The sequence below is a fragment of the Leptopilina heterotoma genome, unplaced genomic scaffold (assembly GCF_015476425.1).
Source record: "Leptopilina heterotoma isolate Lh14 unplaced genomic scaffold, ASM1547642v1 Lhet_16, whole genome shotgun sequence".
Classification (NCBI taxonomy): Eukaryota; Metazoa; Arthropoda; class Insecta; order Hymenoptera; family Figitidae; genus Leptopilina; species Leptopilina heterotoma.
The window spans coordinates 2,452,055-2,472,015 of NW_025110874.1; the positions used below are offsets into that span (position 1 = coordinate 2,452,055).

Consider the following 19,961-nt stretch of genomic DNA (forward strand, 5'->3'; position numbering starts at 1 on the left):
CCGTTGAGGAAAAATCAAAATTCAAAATGGCGACTACAAAATTTTTAAGTTAAGGAATCTTTCTGAAAATGTCTACTCGGGGGTTTTCGGGGTCGCTGAATCCAAATCCGTGGTCGAAAATTCAAAATTCAAAATGGCGGCTTCAAAATATCAACCAAAACAATTTTTAAGTTCAAGAATTCGTTCACTTAAAAATCTTTTGGTCGACATTTTAAAGCCGCCATTTTGAATTTGTGAACACGGATTTTGATTCACTGACCCCAAAAACATACAATATAACAATGTCATGTTTTTTTAAAAAAAAGTTTTTTTGAACATTTATGGCACAAAAACTTTGTTTTTACTGGACTGTGAAGGGGTTACGCTATATTTTAAGCGCAAGGGTATTAAAATGCAATAAAAATTTTGCCGAAGAAAACATTTCGATCGCTTTTTTTGTATAGGGAGTATGTACAATTAGAGAAAGAGGGCTAAAAATATGTGACGTAGTTTTTTGCGAACGAAGGCATATTATTAATCTAAATAAAACAAAACTTAAATACACTTATAGATTGGTTTATTCGCTATAATATATAGATAATATTGTTTAAATATGTCAAAAAGTTATCAATTTTTATTCTTTTCTTTTCCGCTATTTTTCGAGTTATATCGTCCAATGGCCTACTTTATATGTATATATTACAAGAAAGTGCGGCATATATGTTACTCAATGTGAATAATTCTGGTATCATGCAAAAGCAAAAATAATCTGATTTGTATATCAAGGCGCCAAGTGAAAAGGTCGATAAGCTTGTACTGTCAGACATTTCGTATTATATATATACATATGTATACGTATAACTATAAATGCAACACGATAATCCTGACACAATTACAAAATAAGTCTATTTTATTTTTTATTGAACTTGACCTTCCAAGAGTATGGAAGGCGCCAATTATACAAATTATATAAATATAACGTTTTTTATACCTATATGCGAATGGAAACTTGCAGAAATAATGCAATCAAATTTTCAAAAAACGTATCTAAAATTAAACTTGTAGCTCAATTTATTACTTAATTTCAAACTGATAAATTGACATAACATTAAAATAGTAAAATTATTAAAAATATTTAAAAAATTGGTCAAATTAAATTAATTAAAGTGGATTCAATTAAAAATTGCTAAAAAAATAAATATATTTTAATCATCCATATTTATTGACAAGTCCAAAGTTTCAATATAATTATATTCAAACTTTGAACTTTTATAAAAAAATTTATAAAAATTAAGACAATCAATTCAAAAATATAAACCCTGCGTAGGAAACTCGCAATTGAAAACACATCTTTACTCGAGTTTTCAAGACGTTTATTTGCAAATCTGACATTTTAAATTTTCGAAATTTAAAATTATGGATTTAATATGTAACCAATATTTTAACTTTACCTAATTTGCTTAAAATTTTTTATTTAGGGGATCTTTAATTACGAATTTTATACTAAAATTGTAATAAACGACACCGAAAACCCCCTATAATAACAAATATATCAAAAGGGAAACCAAAGGATTTACAAAAAATTTGGTCGCCATATTGGATCCGCCATTTAAAATATTTGTAATTGTGAATAGATAACGAATTTTAACCTCTAATCAATACAAGTTTTATATCAAGATTCAACTGAATTCAATTAATTCTAAAAAATACAGATGCCATTCAGGACACGCTATTTTTAATTTTTCACTTTCAAAGTTAAAACAATTTAAAAATAATGCTACCTAGGAAAAATATTAAAACATTAAAAATTTCACTTTTATTTATAAATATAAAGTATTTGTTACATTTATTTTTTCACTTTAAAATCTAATTTTCCTTTATTAAAATAAATATTTTCCTTGGCCAAAAATATACAATTGACAAGATGCTATTTATTTTGCAGCTAATGTATTTTCAGAAGACAATTTTTGTTATGTATTTAAAAATAATGTTTGTAATAATTCCGATTGAAAAAGTAAATCCCACTCACAAAGGAGTCGTGGCTCAGAACTTTATATACTACTTCTACTTAAAAATAAAGTTTGTCTCGCTCAAAACTGCCTTTTCTACTTAAAACATCAGTTTTTCCGGATTAAGATTCTCGACTCAATAAATCAAGACTCAACTCTCCATATAAATTTGAATCAGTGAAAAGTCGTCTACTAATTTAAATAAGTGAGAATTTCCGCTAATTATTCATTTTCAAAACTAATGAGAGATCGTCTTGTTTAAAACGTTTAAAAACAAGATTTGAAATTACAAAAATTTGTAAGTATTTTCTTTAAAAGAGAAAATTTAAAATACTGAAAGAAACAGTCAAATTTTAGTAATTAATTCTATTCTAAAATCTAGTTTTCTACTAACAATATCTACTTAAAGCATCAATTTAATTTGAGTCAATTAAATGTTTTGTTTCATATTGTTAAATTATTTCTTTAAATACAATTTATTTGTTTTAATCAAACATTATTTGATTCAAGTAAACATTTAATTGATAATAGACAAGTAATCGGTTATTTGAATCAAATAAATTCTCTTTTTCAGTGTAATTTTGGCTAATGACAGTATACTCTCTAAATATAATTAATGGGAAGTGAACCCTAAATAATGTTGTAAGAAGATTTACCAATTTTTATAGTAAAATATAGGTATTTTTTGGAAGTTATGATTTGTTTTATACTAAACTTTTAGTAAAAACTGACTAATAAATGTTAATAAGTTATTAAAAATTCTTACTAATATATAGCTAATTTTTTATAAATTCAAGTTTAGACAATATTTACAATTTGAAATCTAAATTTCAAGTTCACGGTTAAGAAAAATTTTCATTATAAGCAAAAATATATAATATCAATATTATGGAAATATGCGCGCACAAACAATTATAAGAAATAAATAAAAGTGCAATTATCTTTCAACGTATAAAGTGCGAAGATAAAAATTTATAAAATACAAGTGTCATAGAAACTTTTTTTAACAAATATTTTATATACATTACGTGTTAAAGTGGAAAACGTGAAAATTTATCATCTCGTCAGACTATATAAGAAATTAAAAATCAGCGAAGATAACAATTTTATTTACCAACGCCTAACTTATAGTACATGAACTTAACCTTTGATTTATGCTTAATATTGCAAAATTGGAGGATCGGCAAAAGACATAATATACGTCATGGTGAGCGTAATCATTTCCTTATCATTTATTATCGATAATTACGATCGTCATAAAAAGGCGTTCTTATAATTTTTTTTCTATTTTCTTAATACCATTTGCATGTATATGTCTTTCTCTCATCGTTAATTTTATTAGTTAAAAATTATCATAAGTTAAATAAATCGATTTAGTTGAAAATTTTGTTTAATAAATGAAAAGTTCTTTTCAGTGGGGAAAAAAATGAGATGGGTATGGCATACGAAATAAACTTTTGTTTTCTTTTACTACATTGGAGGGTATATGGGCAAATCTCTGGAAACTTTAACATTCGAGTTTTAATTTTTTAAAAAAATTTTTTGTGTGCACAATTTTGATATTTTTGGTCTTACATCTTCGACCAAAATAAATTTCATTTTAATTACTGTACAACCATTATTTGGTTGCCTTCTATTTTAAAATATAAATTTTTGGAAAGAAAATAATGTTAGGTTATCTAAATCTGTAACAATAGATATACATAAACATTTTATCTCCTACACTTAAGTAAGTTATTTCTCAGTATCACAAAAACATAATTAAACATGAAAATAAATATAATAAACGTCTAATACAACTAATAAGGACAAAATCCCAATAAAAAAATTTAATGAAAATTTTTTACGTATAATTATTTGAATTAGTAACATGAAATTTTCTAATTATTTGATTGGCTGAATTGTTTTGAAGAAATATCGAGGATCTTAATATAACCTTGAAAAAACACTAACAGTTTCATGAACGTTTAATAAAAAATAAATAAATATTACTTAAGTGCCTTCCGTTGATAAATTTTTCATTCCGCGTTTCCTTTTTCTCGCTTTTTATTTTCTTTTCTTTGATTTTCTTTCATTTTGTCACTTTTTATTACATTTTTGGTTACTTCGTGATAAATGACACGGAACAAATAAATGCGAAACTTCAGATTGATTGGAAAACTATTGATTTGACCAAGCGACATATTTGACGAGCGACAATTTGAATATCCACGTAAAAAAAATAATTAAATAAGAATTAGAATAAATAAAAACATATGCACAGTTTTAAATACATCTAAAGTAATATGTGCCCCAATTTTGGAGCAAATTAAATAAGAAACTTTGGAGAAATTAATGATTTGACCAGCGACATATTTTTCGTACTACACCAGTATCACAAGTATCCAACAATTATTTTGCTTAAAATATAGTTGAAAATAAAAATAAAAATCACGCACATAAAATTTGAATTACTATTCAATTGTGCCTCTTATTTCAAATTTTTTCATTTAGTTTTTAAATGTTTATTTTATAAAACCATTTTGATTTGACCAGCGACACAAAAACTGAGGGACACTTTTTAGAAGATTATATCTTTCATAATTTTTACTTTTTATTTTTTTTAAGTTTGTTTATGGAATTTTTAAGATATTTTTAAATAGTTTATAACAGTAAAAACGTGTTTTCCAAAAAAATCTTATTTAAACAGTTAAAATACTTTTAGAAAAAGTGAAAGTGACACTTGCAAAATCATGGTATTGTGAACTTTAATAAAGAAAAACATAGAAAAAATAAACAAAATAATTTATATCAATGGTTAAATCTTAATCCTTATTTTCTTTTTAAAAACATGTAAATATTTAAAAATCGTTGGTTTTTATATTTAGGCTGTTTAAGTGAAAATAATGTGAGGGACATAAAGGTTAAAAGTTCCAGAGATTCGCCCATATATTTCCAAGTGAAGAAAATATTATCTTTTCATTATTTTGTTGACTAGACTTTGCTCCAGACACGCTCATTGTATATTATAAAAAATATAATTGTTGACTAACAAATATATTTAAAAAATTATTTTTATTAAAAGAATTGCATATTATTATTATTATTATTAATTAACCTATAATAACCTATAACAATCGTGGTATTCTTTCTTTCTGTCCACATCTGAAGTTTGTCTTTGTGTATAATTTTGTTTTTCACAAGTTTTGTAAAAAATTCTGAGCTTTTTTAAAACAATGAAAAAAGTTTATATTTTTCAATATCTATTAATCACAATTTTTTTTAAAAAATCTCAAGTATTTCTTTAAAAAAAACATGCAGAATTTCTATTTTTAGCAATTATTATACAAAAATTCTGATTTCTTTATAGAAATAAATAAAAAAATTTGGCATAATTACTATTTTATAATCACAATTTTTGTAAAATAAATTCTGTTTCTTTATAGAAAAAAGGCCAAAAGCATCAAACTTTCAAAATTTTTTATTATTTTTCTGTACTCAAGTAGAAATTTTTAATAGGGATATTAAGGAGGTTAAAGTTTTGAACGTTCAAATGAACGAAATTTATTTATTTCTTCTTCAAATTAAATTTTTATTACTATAATTTTGCGTCACTATTAAGCAAATTAATTATAATGTTCCTAAATGTAAAATTTGAGTTTTTAATTTGAATTGTAATCAATAATCTATGAAAATATTTTTAACAAAAAATATTTCGTTCATTTGAACGTTCAAAACTTTTTGTTCATGGATATTATTTAAAGTCACCAAAAAATTTTCTTATATTTTTATTTATTTATTTCTATTAGAAATTTAATATTGAATCTTTCTTTGTAATAATTTTATTATTTTTTCTTGCTTATTGTAGGTACTAAGACCAACTTTATGAAAAATTAATATTTAACAATTAATTCATTGACAACTTTGAAAATAATTAATTAATTAAAAATTTTAATTGTAAAGGTTCGACAGTAAAAGAAAAATTATTTTTAATTTTTCCTGTATTATTTGTAAATGTTAAAATTGTTTGTTCAAAGTCATAAAATTTAATAATAAATTTCAATTAATTAAATTATCTAAATTTATTTTTAATAAATAAGGACCGTAAGAAAGAATTTAATATAACTAAGATTTTTTAATTGCACAATTGTACAATTGATTATAGTTATTAATTATATTAATAAAATTAAATTCCAATATTTATATTTAATTTTTATGAAAAAATATGAATTTATAAATTTTTAAATTCTATCATTATTAAAATTGTTTATTTTATATAAAATACTAAATATTCTTTTAATGTAGTGTAATTATATTATTTTGGGTTTTGATAGAACAGAAACTAAAACTTTTTAAAATAAAAAATGATTTCAAAAGTGGTTTTGTATGATTGACAACAATTTATTATTAGCAAATATTTATAACTGAAAACAATAACAAATATTTACTGATAAAAAAAGTTAAAGTATTGAAGAACCTTTATTTTTATTAATATAATTATTATGATTTATATTAATTATTAATATTTTAATTAATAATTTAAATTATATTAATACAATTAAGTAACGAATTACAATAAATAAACATTAAATGAAAAAAAAAATTCTAAACTTTTGGTTTTAATTTAATTTTTGAAAATATTTCTGAAATAAAAGAAAATAGGTAGTAGTTGATATAATTTTATGAATGACGAATAAAAATTAAAGAAAAAGATTTTTTGCAAAAATAAAAAGTTGAAAATTAAAAATAGTCGATTAAACTATTCATTACTATTTATTAATAGCGTTTGTCAATTACAGACAATGTATACCTACAACATTAATAATTGACGAGAAGTTGTACATGCTATGTGTCTAGTGCGTCTGGGTGCGAATAAGTTGATTGAATGAAAAGTTCAATGATCTTTAATATTTTGAACCCAACGTATAAAGAGGAGACATTGAAACTGAAGATTTATTTATACTATAATTGCATTGATATATTAATCGCACTGAATAATGTGATTTTTTTTATAACATTTTCTAGTGGCAAGGTCGTGAAAAAAGAGCGCGAATACAGGCGACAGGGTCCGCGGATTCGTAAACGTAAAGTTATAATGACCCCCACCAATCGTAACAACGAGGAAATAGAGGGGCAACCATATAAAGAGTATGTCTACAGCCCTGTACCAGTAAGTTCTACTTCAGCAGTGCACCATCCCACCACCACACTCACTAATTTTTATAAAAACAATACCAGCAAAGAGTCCCAGTGCGTTAATAATAAAGGTTACCATCACATTTCACAAGCAAAAAAAATGGCAGAGAAGGGTTCAAAATTTCTTCAGTACCTTGCTGCCACTACCGGTAAGTCAAAAAAAAAATACTATTTTTCAAATTCTATCATTCATTTTCATCGCACACTTTTATTTATTTATTCAAACACCTTTCACATACAATTTTTAAAAAAAGCACCAAAAATCTTTTTCTTTTATAATAAAAATTTTGATTAACTTTAAATTTAAAAATTGTTTATATATGTTTGAATTGATAAAGAATGGTTTCTCATTGATAATAGTCAGCGGAATTTAACTGAAACACCATAAACCAATGGTTGTATTTAGTCCTATGCTACAAATGAAGCTTACATTTAATTTTTAAATTTAACATTTAAATGATACCATTATTCAAACTAACAATTTGATGGTCAATATTAATAAGGCAGCATGTATACCCTATAAAAATTATTATTTTGAATATTTATTATAAAAAAATATTTTAAAAAGTTTCCAGTAAATATAGGTAATAATTTTAATTTATAAATTAACGCAAATTTTTAACGAAAAGTTTACATAACAGAATATTAGGTCACCAAATTATTATTTAACAGACATTCTATTTGATAAGATTTCGATCTATTCTCTCTATTTTATCTACTTTTTCTTTAAAAGAAATCAAATTTATTCGAAATTTAATTTAGCGGAAATATCATGCATTTAACAGAATTTTAGTAAGTCGTAGATTTACTTATCAGAATTTCCATTTCATCGAATCTTCATTTTTTAAAAATTTTTATTTGAACACATTTTTTGATATAAAATTAAATTGCACAAATTGTCATTTGATATAGAACCCTTAAAATGTCGAAATATCAATTGAAAGAATTGTCATTTTTTCGAACAAACATTATCATATTTCTGTCGAATGTTTGGTTGGAGAAATTCTGGCAATTGATATTTTAACATTTTTTGGATTCTATTAAAAAATTATAATTGCTAAATTAAAATTCGACTTAATTTGATTTCGTGTAAATAAAAAGATTGTTAGTTGAAGTTTTGGATATTCAGAATTTGGATAAAGAATAATTTAATTTAATTTAATTTTAATTCAGAAATTTTAAATTCAACTACAGTGGAACCTCAATTATCCGAACTGTAAATTATTTTATCCGAATTTTTTTGTCATCTTAAACACAAATTTTTAATTTTTACATCTACTGGTACTAAAATCTCATGAAAATAAAGAAATTTTATTGACTAACCATTGATTTTTACTGTAAATACATAAAAGAAGATATAAATGCCGTTTAATAGTATACAACATATTTTCAAAACAATCATTTCTCAATGCGAATATAAACAAAAATAATTGCATTTTCTATTATCCGAACCTTGCCTAAATTAATTGGTATAATCGAGGTTCTACTATATATGAAAATTTTATCTAATAACATTCTCTTAACCCTTTGAGCACTAGTGATGCTTTCATGCTTGCAAAGTATTTAGTAAAATTGTGTAAAGATTAAGTAAATCTTTAATAAATTTTTTTTGAAAGTTTCGGTGCTGTGTGGGCATAAATAGTAAAATTTAACAGTCAAAGTTTTGTATTCTTTTTGTTCAAACTACGTGTCATTTGAATAGAACAACCAATACAAAAATACATTATTATCTATATCATACAATGCAATAATTGTCAAGTTGTTACCTCCAATTCTTGAAATTATCAATTATTTTTATCATCATTAATAATAGTCCTACTATCAGCGATCACAAGTACAATTTTTCGAAAGCTGACAATAATTAAAACTTCTATTACTTAATTGTCTTTGTTATGACTAATTATTACTTTGAAAAATGTTTGGTCCAACCAACCAAATCATTTGGTTAGTATTTAAGTTTTTGGTTATTTTTTATAATTTTTTTTACCTACTATTTATTTATTGGGTAATTATAAATTTATGGTTCTTATTTGGGTTATGTTTCCAAATCTTTGGTCCCACCCCAAAAAATTAATCAAGATATTAAAAAAAAATTTTCCTGAAAGTTTGATGGTAACAATATTAACACGTGTTCCTTCAATCAACTGAATTTTAACAAGGTAGAAGAAGAAGGTCTAACTTAAATATTAAGAACAAAATTAGATTTTTTGATTTGCGCCTGAAAAGTCATAAGAGATTAAAATCGCCGAAAAGCTTGAAAGACTCAATACAGTAATAAGGTAGAATTTTTCAGTTCTACATTATAAAATTATGAAAGCACATTGAAAGTATAGTAGATTTTTAAATAGTTACAAAATTACTTAGAAAAATGTATAATTAAAAAATTCCAAATTAAACACAAAAATTTTTTTTAAATAATTGGCAAAAATAAATTGTAAGGATATTGCAAATCATTAATACGAAGTATCAAATTTTTCTAAAAATAGGCTACAACAACTTCAGGTAAAATATAATAGGAAGTTGACCTATACTTTACCCACTCAGGACTGAGAATTTCCTAAAACTTGACAGGACCTCGCTCAGCGAGGTTAGAAATATTGAGTGTCGAAGCTCATGGCGAAGGCTGTGTGGTTGTTTAAATGTCCACATGTGAGGAAATATTAAATATCAACCTTAAGCCTGAACATCGCAAGTCAATATTTGCAATATAATTTTCGATCTGGTTTGATTTCCAATATTCCTTATATGCGGACATTTAAATAACCATCTTTAACCTCGATGGGCGAGGTCCTGTCAAGTTTCAGGAAATCTTCAGTACTGTGTGGGTATATGAATTTGAACAATACTAACATGTTCAAAATCATTCAAACTATGAAACAAATTTTTTTGCTTTATTTTAATTTTCCGGGTGGATTCGAAAAACGATGGACAACTCTGAACATATTCTCAACATGAACCATCTTAAAAATAACAGAAAATTAAACCTCTTGAAAAGTAAAACCAATATATCATCGGAACTACATTTAATCATAATTCAAATAAGGATTTAAATCAAAAACATGTTTTTGTTTTAATCATGATTTAAATCAAATTTTTACTTAAAAATAAGTTTTTTTAATCAACTTTGACTCAAAGAAGAATTCAACAAAGAATCTGAAAGAATCGGAACAAAAGATGAAACTAAAGAAGTTTACGCCGACAAAATAAAATTTAAAAAAACCTTAAATTTTTCAGTAACTATTGTCTTTCCCGCCCCGATTGGCTTGATAATCTGTTCAGGTTGTAATGAAAATAATAAAGCTCTTTTTATCAAAAATTACTTGCTTCTTGGTCTTGAAAAAGAAAATTTTTCACATTTTGCGTTAACGAAAATAATGGTAACTTCAGTTTCATTGCAAAAATATTAGTTATGGTTTCGTATTTTAATATGAAAATGATAAATTAATAAATTTAAAATTCGACTTAGTGGAAGCATAAAGAATTAAATTTCCAACATTTTAAACAATGAAAAGTTGCATTTGAATAAAAATTACAATTTTCTATATTAATAGAAAACGATTAAACCTAATATTTAACAAATATTTCTTTTGCCAAAAAATTGTAATTTTTATTAAAATACAACTTTTCATTGTTTGAATTGTTCAAAATTTAATTCTTTATCCTTCTACCAGTACTTTTCTTTAAAGTTTTATAAAAAAATAAAAAAATTATAAGGAAACCAATATATCTTATAAATACATACAAAGACTGTTAATTAAACAGAAGGTAGTCATTTATTTTTTCAACATGTTCGGTTAAATAGTTTCTTTACAAATAAAGTTGATATTCTTTGTTGCTTCTATTATAAAATTAATTTTTCATTGTCATTACTTAAAACAAAGCTCCAGATAAAATTTGATTTAAATAAAAAAAAATCCGATTTTGTTTTATTTAAATCGAATTTTTTTTATTTTTAAAGAAATCATGATTTTTTAAAACAGCTCTTTTAAAATTTTAACTGATTCAGATTTAGAGAAAAACAAAAAATGATAGTTCTACAACTACTATAGTAATCAACTGATTTGTTGTTAAAAAAACCATTCCAATATCACGGGATATTTCATTTACATTCCTAAAATATTCCATCCTTAAGTGTTTGGAATAATGTATAGGAATATTCCACTGGAATATTGTTATTTGAATATTAGTAGGGATATTTCATTGAAATATTACAGGGATATTCCATTGGAATATTGCTTTTTAAATTTACTTTTTAATGAACTTTCTCTGTTCAAAAGAAATGAATGAATTTATTTAAATGGAGCGAAAATTGATTACTATATCATCAATAATACTAATAATGATAAAAAAAATATTTTTACAAAATTCTAATGGAATATTCTCACAATATATTGATAGAATATTTCTAACATTATTCTAAAGGAACATTATAATGTTGACAATAAATTTTTTTTCGATCGCTCATGCAAAAATTTTAATATAAGAAAAAAACGCTTTTTTTAAATCGCGAAACAAAAAAAACGAGTTTTTAATCAGATTGATCAATATTCAAGTTTAATTCATTTTCCAATGATATATTTATATAAAATGTGAAAATTTTAGAATTTGATATCCGTTTAAATAATTTATGTCTTATTTAGTCAATGATTCTACTTTTTTCCATTTAATCAAGTACTATAAGTGGATCATGTATTTTATGATACTATCCTTCTTTATATAGGAGTGATAAAGTGGCACTATATATTATGTCATATATCTATAAACTCACTAATGGTTTTAATTAAAAATTGAAAAAATGCGCAATTTCATTTTTTATATGATAAATTCCTTTATCTCAAAATACAGCTTTTTTACTAGATATGGTGTATTTTTCCATATATTAATATACATTATACAGAGAAAAAAATGTATTTATTTTTCCAACATGCGTTAAGCAAAAAAATATGCAAAGGGTCGTTTAACTTCAATATAGACGGTTGATGAATTAATTACACACAATTTATATTTCATTGTAATTTATAATCGATTGTAACGCGATTTACGTTAATAATAAGAAGAAAGAGAAGAAGGTAAATAATTCTTTATACACGTGAATTCTAATTATACAAAAACGTACTTTGGCATATTAAAGAGTAAGTTTTTATAAAAATAAGAAAACAAATTCTGTTATTTACAAAATAATTTTTAACAATTTGTTTACACAAAAAATTTTGTGAAACAATAATTATTTACCAATTCTGCATTAAAATATATATACAACAATTATTGTTATTTTATTTTAGTGCAGAATTGCAATTTGTAGTAATATTTCTGACGTTATCATTTATTATCAAAAAAATACTTTAATTTTTTTTAATTAACTTACAAAATATATTCGGGTACCATTTTGATTCTACTTTCAAAATTTTAAATAATGTTCATGATGCTTGTATTAATTAAACAATTGAAAATTCTTTAATTAATTAATAATAAATTGTTATTTATTTATTTATTTATTAATAAACGGTTATATATAGGATTGAACAAAAAATATTTTTAAAAAATTATTATCTCTTTTAAACTTGTACCTTATGTTTGTTTACTTATTTCATGAAATAATTACATCACTATGATAATAAATTTACGTGGAAATATTTTCTAGGTAAATAAAAATTATATTTATTTAAAAATAAATAAATATAAGAATTTATTACTTAATTTTCTAATAAATAACTTCTATATGTAATTCATATTTTTTGGCATTTTTAACCTTGAAAAAAACATATATAGTTGTTGATATTCGTGCAACAATTTTCTTGTTCGCCTGCAAGTAATATTTTAGTTTGATCAATAAAACTTCTATTATGCATTTAAACTAATTTAATGACAAAAATTATAAGAAATTGAAATGTTATTAAAACCTTAAATTCAAGTTTATTTGAGGCAACAAAATTTCGGTTAAAATAACAGAAAAATGTTATCAAGAGTAATAGAAATTTTGTTGGAGATGGAGAAAATAAAAATAAACTAAAAAGTAGGTATATATTTTGTATTTTAATAATTCTTTTGACGAGGAACGTGTCAAAGAAATAATTCGCAATTCAAATTCCTGTGCATGCTTTTCTTCTTCTCTCAGCGCTTCAAATTAATTCAATTGACAAAATTGCTGAACCCATTTAGTTCAAGTAATATCGCGGTTATGCTTGACTATTGTCAAATAAATATTTATTTTTTATATCAATTATATTTGAGCCAATGATATTGTGTACTTGATTTAAATATAAAAATAATTCATTTCTACGCTATTTATTTGAATGAAATAAAAAGCATTTGGTTTCAAATGAACGTTCACTCCGTTCACTTTATGAATTGCAATTTTAGGGATCAGTGATTTTGTAAAGTTTAACAAAAAAGAATAATTTTTAATTCAAAATTTTTATTCCAATCTTACTTTTGTTTTAAAACAAGTAAAATTAACTTGAGTCGTGGGAAAAATTCCTTTAAAAATAGTAAAATTTACTATTCAAAATTGTCATTTTCAGAATTACTTTTACCCTATACTTTCAAAAGACAATTTTATAAAAATTAGAAAAATTTACTTTAAAAATATGTTATTGATTTAAATGTAAGATACCTAAAATTAACTCAAAAATAACTTTTAAATAATTGTAATGTTTTAAAGTACGTTTTTCATGTTTATGCAAAATTTACAATATAGACTTTTTAATACAAAATCATAAAATATCTATTCAGAAATTGTTCATATCGATTCTTTTTGTTTCGAGAGAAAGATGCTAATAACGATGATGGTAATATTTTTCAACCGCAAATAAAAAGTGTGACAATTTTAAAATTAGTAATACTACTTTGAAAAGAAAAGTTTTATGAGATAATTAATCAGGAAGCTTTCACGCCTTCGAGAAACAAATATGTATTGTTGATCTTTCGACGTGATAATACATTCACACTGTTGAAGGTGCGGATGTGAAAATCAATCGTTTAACTTACTAAAGTGTTAATTATTATCTCATAGAAGTCATCTTATATTTTATTCCAAAAATAAAAAAGTTCAAGAACCTTAATGCAACTCTTTATTTACAAATACTACTTGCATTTATTTATTTGTTTACTCTTTGGAATTTAATTGTTTACATAAATTTATTAATACAGTTATTCACATTCACTCAACAGTATTTATATAATTGGACTTTTTACATTACTATATTTACAGTTACCTGCAAAAGTTTTAAAATTTGAAAAAACTAAGTTATATGATTAGCTGCTTGAATGGCCACACAGCGATTATAGTCTTTATTCAAACACACCTCTAATTGTTTATTGAATTCTTTTTTTAGAAAATTCACGAACACATGTTGTACAACGTGACATACACGTTTTAATTTTTAGACCACAACTACTTCAATCCAGTAACCTTTCGGGTATATAATTTGTTCGCGTAATAAATTTTGTATAACGTCTAGTCTGAATTTTTAAAAATAGAATTTTTACTGTATGTAAGAGTAAAGTTTTTTATTTCATTTTTTTTATGTTTACTAAAAAGTAGTAAATAAATAAATTATTTTTATGCTCTAGCCATAGAATATGCTACATCAATATATTTAAAAACTATCACTATTATTGATGCTGCAACTACACAAATTATTATCAAATAAAAAAAAAACCTACTTTTCGATTGTAGCTAGTATACTATTATTATTATTATTTATTTTGTGGCTAAAATTTATATTTGAATGAATAATCATACTTTAATGTTATGTTTGTGTTATTTTTAGCTTAATTAAAAGCTTTTTTTAACTTTATAAATTTGAAACTAGTTTTTATTGAATACTTTGGATTTAAAGAATACTTGAACATCAATTATTGGTTAATAGTAATTGATTCTCTTTCTGTATTTTTACTTCAAAAATTGTAAACATAGCCTAAAATCTTTTGCTTCTTAAATTACCTTTCTTGGGAGCATGCCACATTTTTAATATTTAAAAAAATTTAAAACTAGTTTTATCGTCAATTAAATTTTCACAACTTTAGGAACATAACTTGCTTCGTATTTAAAATAATCTAAATTTCAATTCATGCAAATTTTTTTATTCCTAATTTTTATTTTTAAATAGAAAAATGTTAAGGAAGTATTATACTTTTTAATCCTTAATTATGCAAAAAAAAAGTCACTTGCAGTGCTTTCGTAAAACTCTTATAACTTGATACTTTCACGGGATGCAAAAAATATCCGACAAGGATTTTCAGCTTAATAACTAAACTTTCAGTACCAACTGAAAATTTGAAAAAGAAATTTTAATTCCGATTTTATAGCGTAAAAAGTAAAAAAGTGTCTTTTTCACCCCACCCTACTTTATATTATTATAAAGCAAAACCATAGTTTAAAGTAATAAATTTCACATGATTCAAATTAATTATTGATATTAATTACTAATTAAATATTAATTAATCAATGGTAATTAAAATTTTTAGGTAATAATCAATAGATAAAATTAAATAATTTACAATACACATTAGATATTTTCTTGTTAATAGATTAATGTTAAATAATATTAAATTTATAATTTTAATTAACATGTAACTTTAATCATGTAGTTATACTATTATCTAATTTTTTTTATTTTTATTTATTTTTTTAAAAATTCAAAGCAAAGTCAAAATTAAAAAATGAAGAAAGTGATAAGAAAGGGAAATATAATCGTATAATCATTATATTTTAAAAATTTAAAAAAGAACTATTATCAGCAAAAGTTAAATCACATTTCTAGAAATATCGATAGTATATAACATTTTTTATATAGTATCTTTATTAAATATAAAATATATCAATATTAATAAGAGCTGTAAAATCAAAATGCCTATCAATGTTGTCGGCATTAAATAATTATCGTAATATGACATTTATATTATCCACTCTGTCATTTTCTGGAATTTTAATCCTTATAATGCCTTTATAGAAGACATTTTATCAAGTGTTTATTTTAACACGCATGCGTTAAATATATTATAAATATATTTGAAAAATTAAAAATGTAAAGATTCTTTAAAAAGATACGCATTAAAATAAATTATTATTATTATTATAATTATATAAATAACAAAATATATGTAGTATATAATATATATTTAAAGGTATACAATATTAAAAATCGGTATATACCTTCTAATAATTACGTTGTTACAATCCCCGTTATAATGACGGATCATCTGTTAAAGCAGTCACCGCCCACCTTTTTTATTAGAAAAAAGTGATAATATACAATCACCATCTCGACAGTTGGTGTAATTAATAAATTTAAAAATATTTGCAAAAACGATATTTCCTCGATTAAAATGCTGTGAATGAAAATTTCATACTTTTTCTAACATTCAAAAGAAACTGCAGAGGCAGGAAACTGATTTTTTTTATAAGATAAAGGTCAAAGAATAATTCAACAACCTCTCTTGGATCACTGATCTATGATAATATTGTAAAATGCAAAATTGAAAAAGCTTTTTTTCAACAAATGAACAAATTAATTAATTAATCATATATTTATAATATATAATTATTATTTTAAATCAAGTACAAATAATCTCTTATTATAAATCATATTTTCTATCATTTCACTTTTACTTTGTGGGCGAAAAATTATTTAGTTTTCTACTTAATTAATTCATTATTAATAATAAGAATTAATTACAAAACGCAATGTATAAATTAGACCTATATCATAAATAGAGCTACATTAATTACACTATGGTAAAATTAATTTTAAACAACAAAAAAAACTACACTTGAAAACTATCGAATAAAGAATAATTGTTCTGAGAAGATATGGATAAAAAAAATTATAAATAAAAGAAGGTAAATTGCATTTTAATTGTTTGTGCGGAATTATCTGTAATTTTTGTAATTAAAACATCGAACGATACATTTTCTCACTTTTTATAATATAATTATTAAATTCTAACTGAAGTGATAGAGAGAAATATTTTTATATAGAATTATTGATAGATTAACTTTTTCTCCTGATTTGTCAGACACCAATCGCGTTTGTAAAATTATCAGCAAGTTCAATGGCAAATTTTCCGATTCGTTCACTTCAAGAAATTTCCATTAAATAAAAGTCATTTCTAATCTCATAACTAAGTTATCGTATATGACCTATAATATTTTTTCCACCAGTTCCTTTACATCTAGTTTAAAAATAAATTAGGGTAGAGTCTTTTGAAAAAGAGTTTAAAAAATTGATAAATAATTTTCTAGATTATTTATACTGATTTAATTTATTTTACGATAATTTTTAATATATTTTATTTTTTCATTTAATTTTTAAATTCATAAAACAATGAAAAAATTTATAAAGAAATTTTTTCGATTTTTGGATGATGATGGAAAAAAGAAAAATAATTTTTAATTTTTCCATCATCTTCCAAAAATCGAAAAAATTTTCTTTATAAATATTATAATGGAAGGAAAAACTATTTCAAACAATGAAAAAATGTTTCAAAATTTCTGAGTGTTCAAATGAATAGGAAATATTATTTCGCTAAAAATATTTTCAAAAATTATTGATTGCATTATAAAAATAAAAAAAAAAAAAATAAAAAAAGTAATTAAAACATTTTTCCACTTTTGGAAATTAACTTTTTATGCGTGACGCAATATTATTGTATAATAAAATTTAAATTTTAGGAGGAAAAAATAAATTTCGTTCATAACTTTCGGAACATAAAAATTATTTTATTTTTTATATTAAATTTATAGACGGGGTGGAACTGTAAACAAATAAATGTAAATCATTTTTTTTCCTAAATTGTTAAATACTTTTGTTTTAGAATTTAAAAAATTTTATTTTTTTGTTTAGAAACAAAATTAAAAAAAGATGTAATAACGTTTCTTGAGAAAACAATAAAGCAAAAAAAATTTTTTTTTTCCGTTTAAAATGCATGTCTGAAAAAACAAAACTTGAAAGTGACATTTTTCATTATTCAAATGTTTACGTTTTATTGGCATTTTAAAACTTAAAGAAAACTGGTGACCTTGCGTGTTTTACGACCATATATCAATAGTGGAACAATAGAAATAAGTTGGTAAAAAAAAAAGTTTTGCAGTATTCTTGTTGAAAACGACAATGAAAATATATACACAAAACAAAATTGTTTGCATCCTGAACTAGAAGAATACACGTTTACATATATCACATACCGCATTTTTGCATTACGTCATCAATTCCGTCAAAATGACTTCTGAAAAATTTTTAAATTCCTCATTTTCAATAAAACGATAAATATTGTAAATATTTTAATTTTCAATAAAACGATAAATACTGTAAATATTTTAATTTTACATATAAAAGTAAAATATTTACAATAAAAAATTATTATGTAAATAATATATTAGCATTGATAATAAATTTTCTTCAAAAAACTTGTGTTATATATTTACAAACACATCACACGTTTTGCAAATATGATTTTTTTTTGAGAATTTATCGACCGAACGGAAATTAAAATGTCAGTTTGAATTATTTTTTTTTGTAATTAAAAAGAGTTTAATTTCAGTTACACGATTTGAATCTCATGATGTAAACATTTTTACGAAAAGCAAATTATTAAGACATGAAATTGTGCACCTCCATCCTCCAATTATTTGACTTCCTTTTTTGATAAAAAAAAAAAAACAGGCGCAAAATGACTCGCAGTGTGTCACTGCGTTTTACAAAAAACAAACCTCATTTAAATAATTGTAACTTTTTAATTTTTGTTCTATTCTCAGCGTACGAAACAGTTTTCTTTCGAATGACACATTTTCTAACTTCTAAAATATTATTCTAGAGGCGAAAAATAATATTCATTAAGATATGCAGACAGTGCAATAATACATAAACCTTGAAAAGGCAAATCAATACCAATTTTTATTATTTTTGTAGAAAACTTGAAAAAAAATACTAAAATATTTATCGTCAATTTTTATACGGTATTTATTTGAAATATTTATAATTTTGGGAGGGTGTGGAAATTTTATAACAAATTGTTTTAATATTATTAATTAAACATCGGTGATGATTTTTAAAACTACCATTCTTAATCATAACACTAGTTTATAAATTTTTTTCTCATGTTGAGTAATATTTCAATAACAAAAATTTAATTAGATATTTTTAAAAATTATATAACTACAATTCTAAAATTCAATATTTTCTGAAATTTTTAACTAAATTTATTCAAAAGTCTAACAATTTTTTTAAAATAGAAATTTAAATATTATTAAATATTAAAAATTAAAAATTTTAATTCGAAGCCTTCTAAAATCCAGTTATTTCAAAAAATTGCTAAATTTCTCCAAAATTCAGTTATTTTTTAGAATTTTTAACTAAAATTTTTCTCTAAAACAATATTACTCAATTACTCTAATAATTTTGAGAAATTTCTTCGAAAGTTTAATTAGGTATTTAAAAAATGAAAGTTCACTTAAAATTCAAGTTTTTTTTCGATTTTTTTATTATATTTCGATGAAAGTCATTTCAAAAATTCAACTGATTTCATATAAAAACTTTCTGAACTAAAATTTTCCAAAAAACTAAGTTCTTCAGAATTGTTAATTAAAATTATTAAAAATTATAATTTTCAAAAATTTTAATTTGAAACCTTTTTGATATTTAATTATTTCTAAAGTTTCTACTACTTTTCCAATATTAAATTATTTTCCATAATTTTGTAACATTTCTAGAAATTTTATATTTTTCTATTATACTTTGGATGAAATTCCCGAATATTTCTGACTTGTGACAAAACTTTCTTATTGTCAAAATTCTT

The 19,961-nt window shown here is 22.9% G+C and overlaps 1 protein-coding gene across 1 annotated transcript in view; it reads left to right on the forward strand.

Moving 5' to 3' along the window:
• Positions 1-7,047: 7,047 nt before the first annotated feature.
• The window catches only part of LOC122498830 (facilitated trehalose transporter Tret1-2 homolog), a 35,564-nt gene continuing 22,650 nt past the window's right edge, over positions 7,048-19,961 (forward strand). Inside the window, exon 1 of the mRNA XM_043606782.1 lies at positions 7,048-7,312. Coding sequence (XP_043462717.1) covers positions 7,063-7,312 — 250 coding nt within the window. The 5' untranslated portion in view covers positions 7,048-7,062. The remainder of the gene's footprint in view (positions 7,313-19,961) is intronic.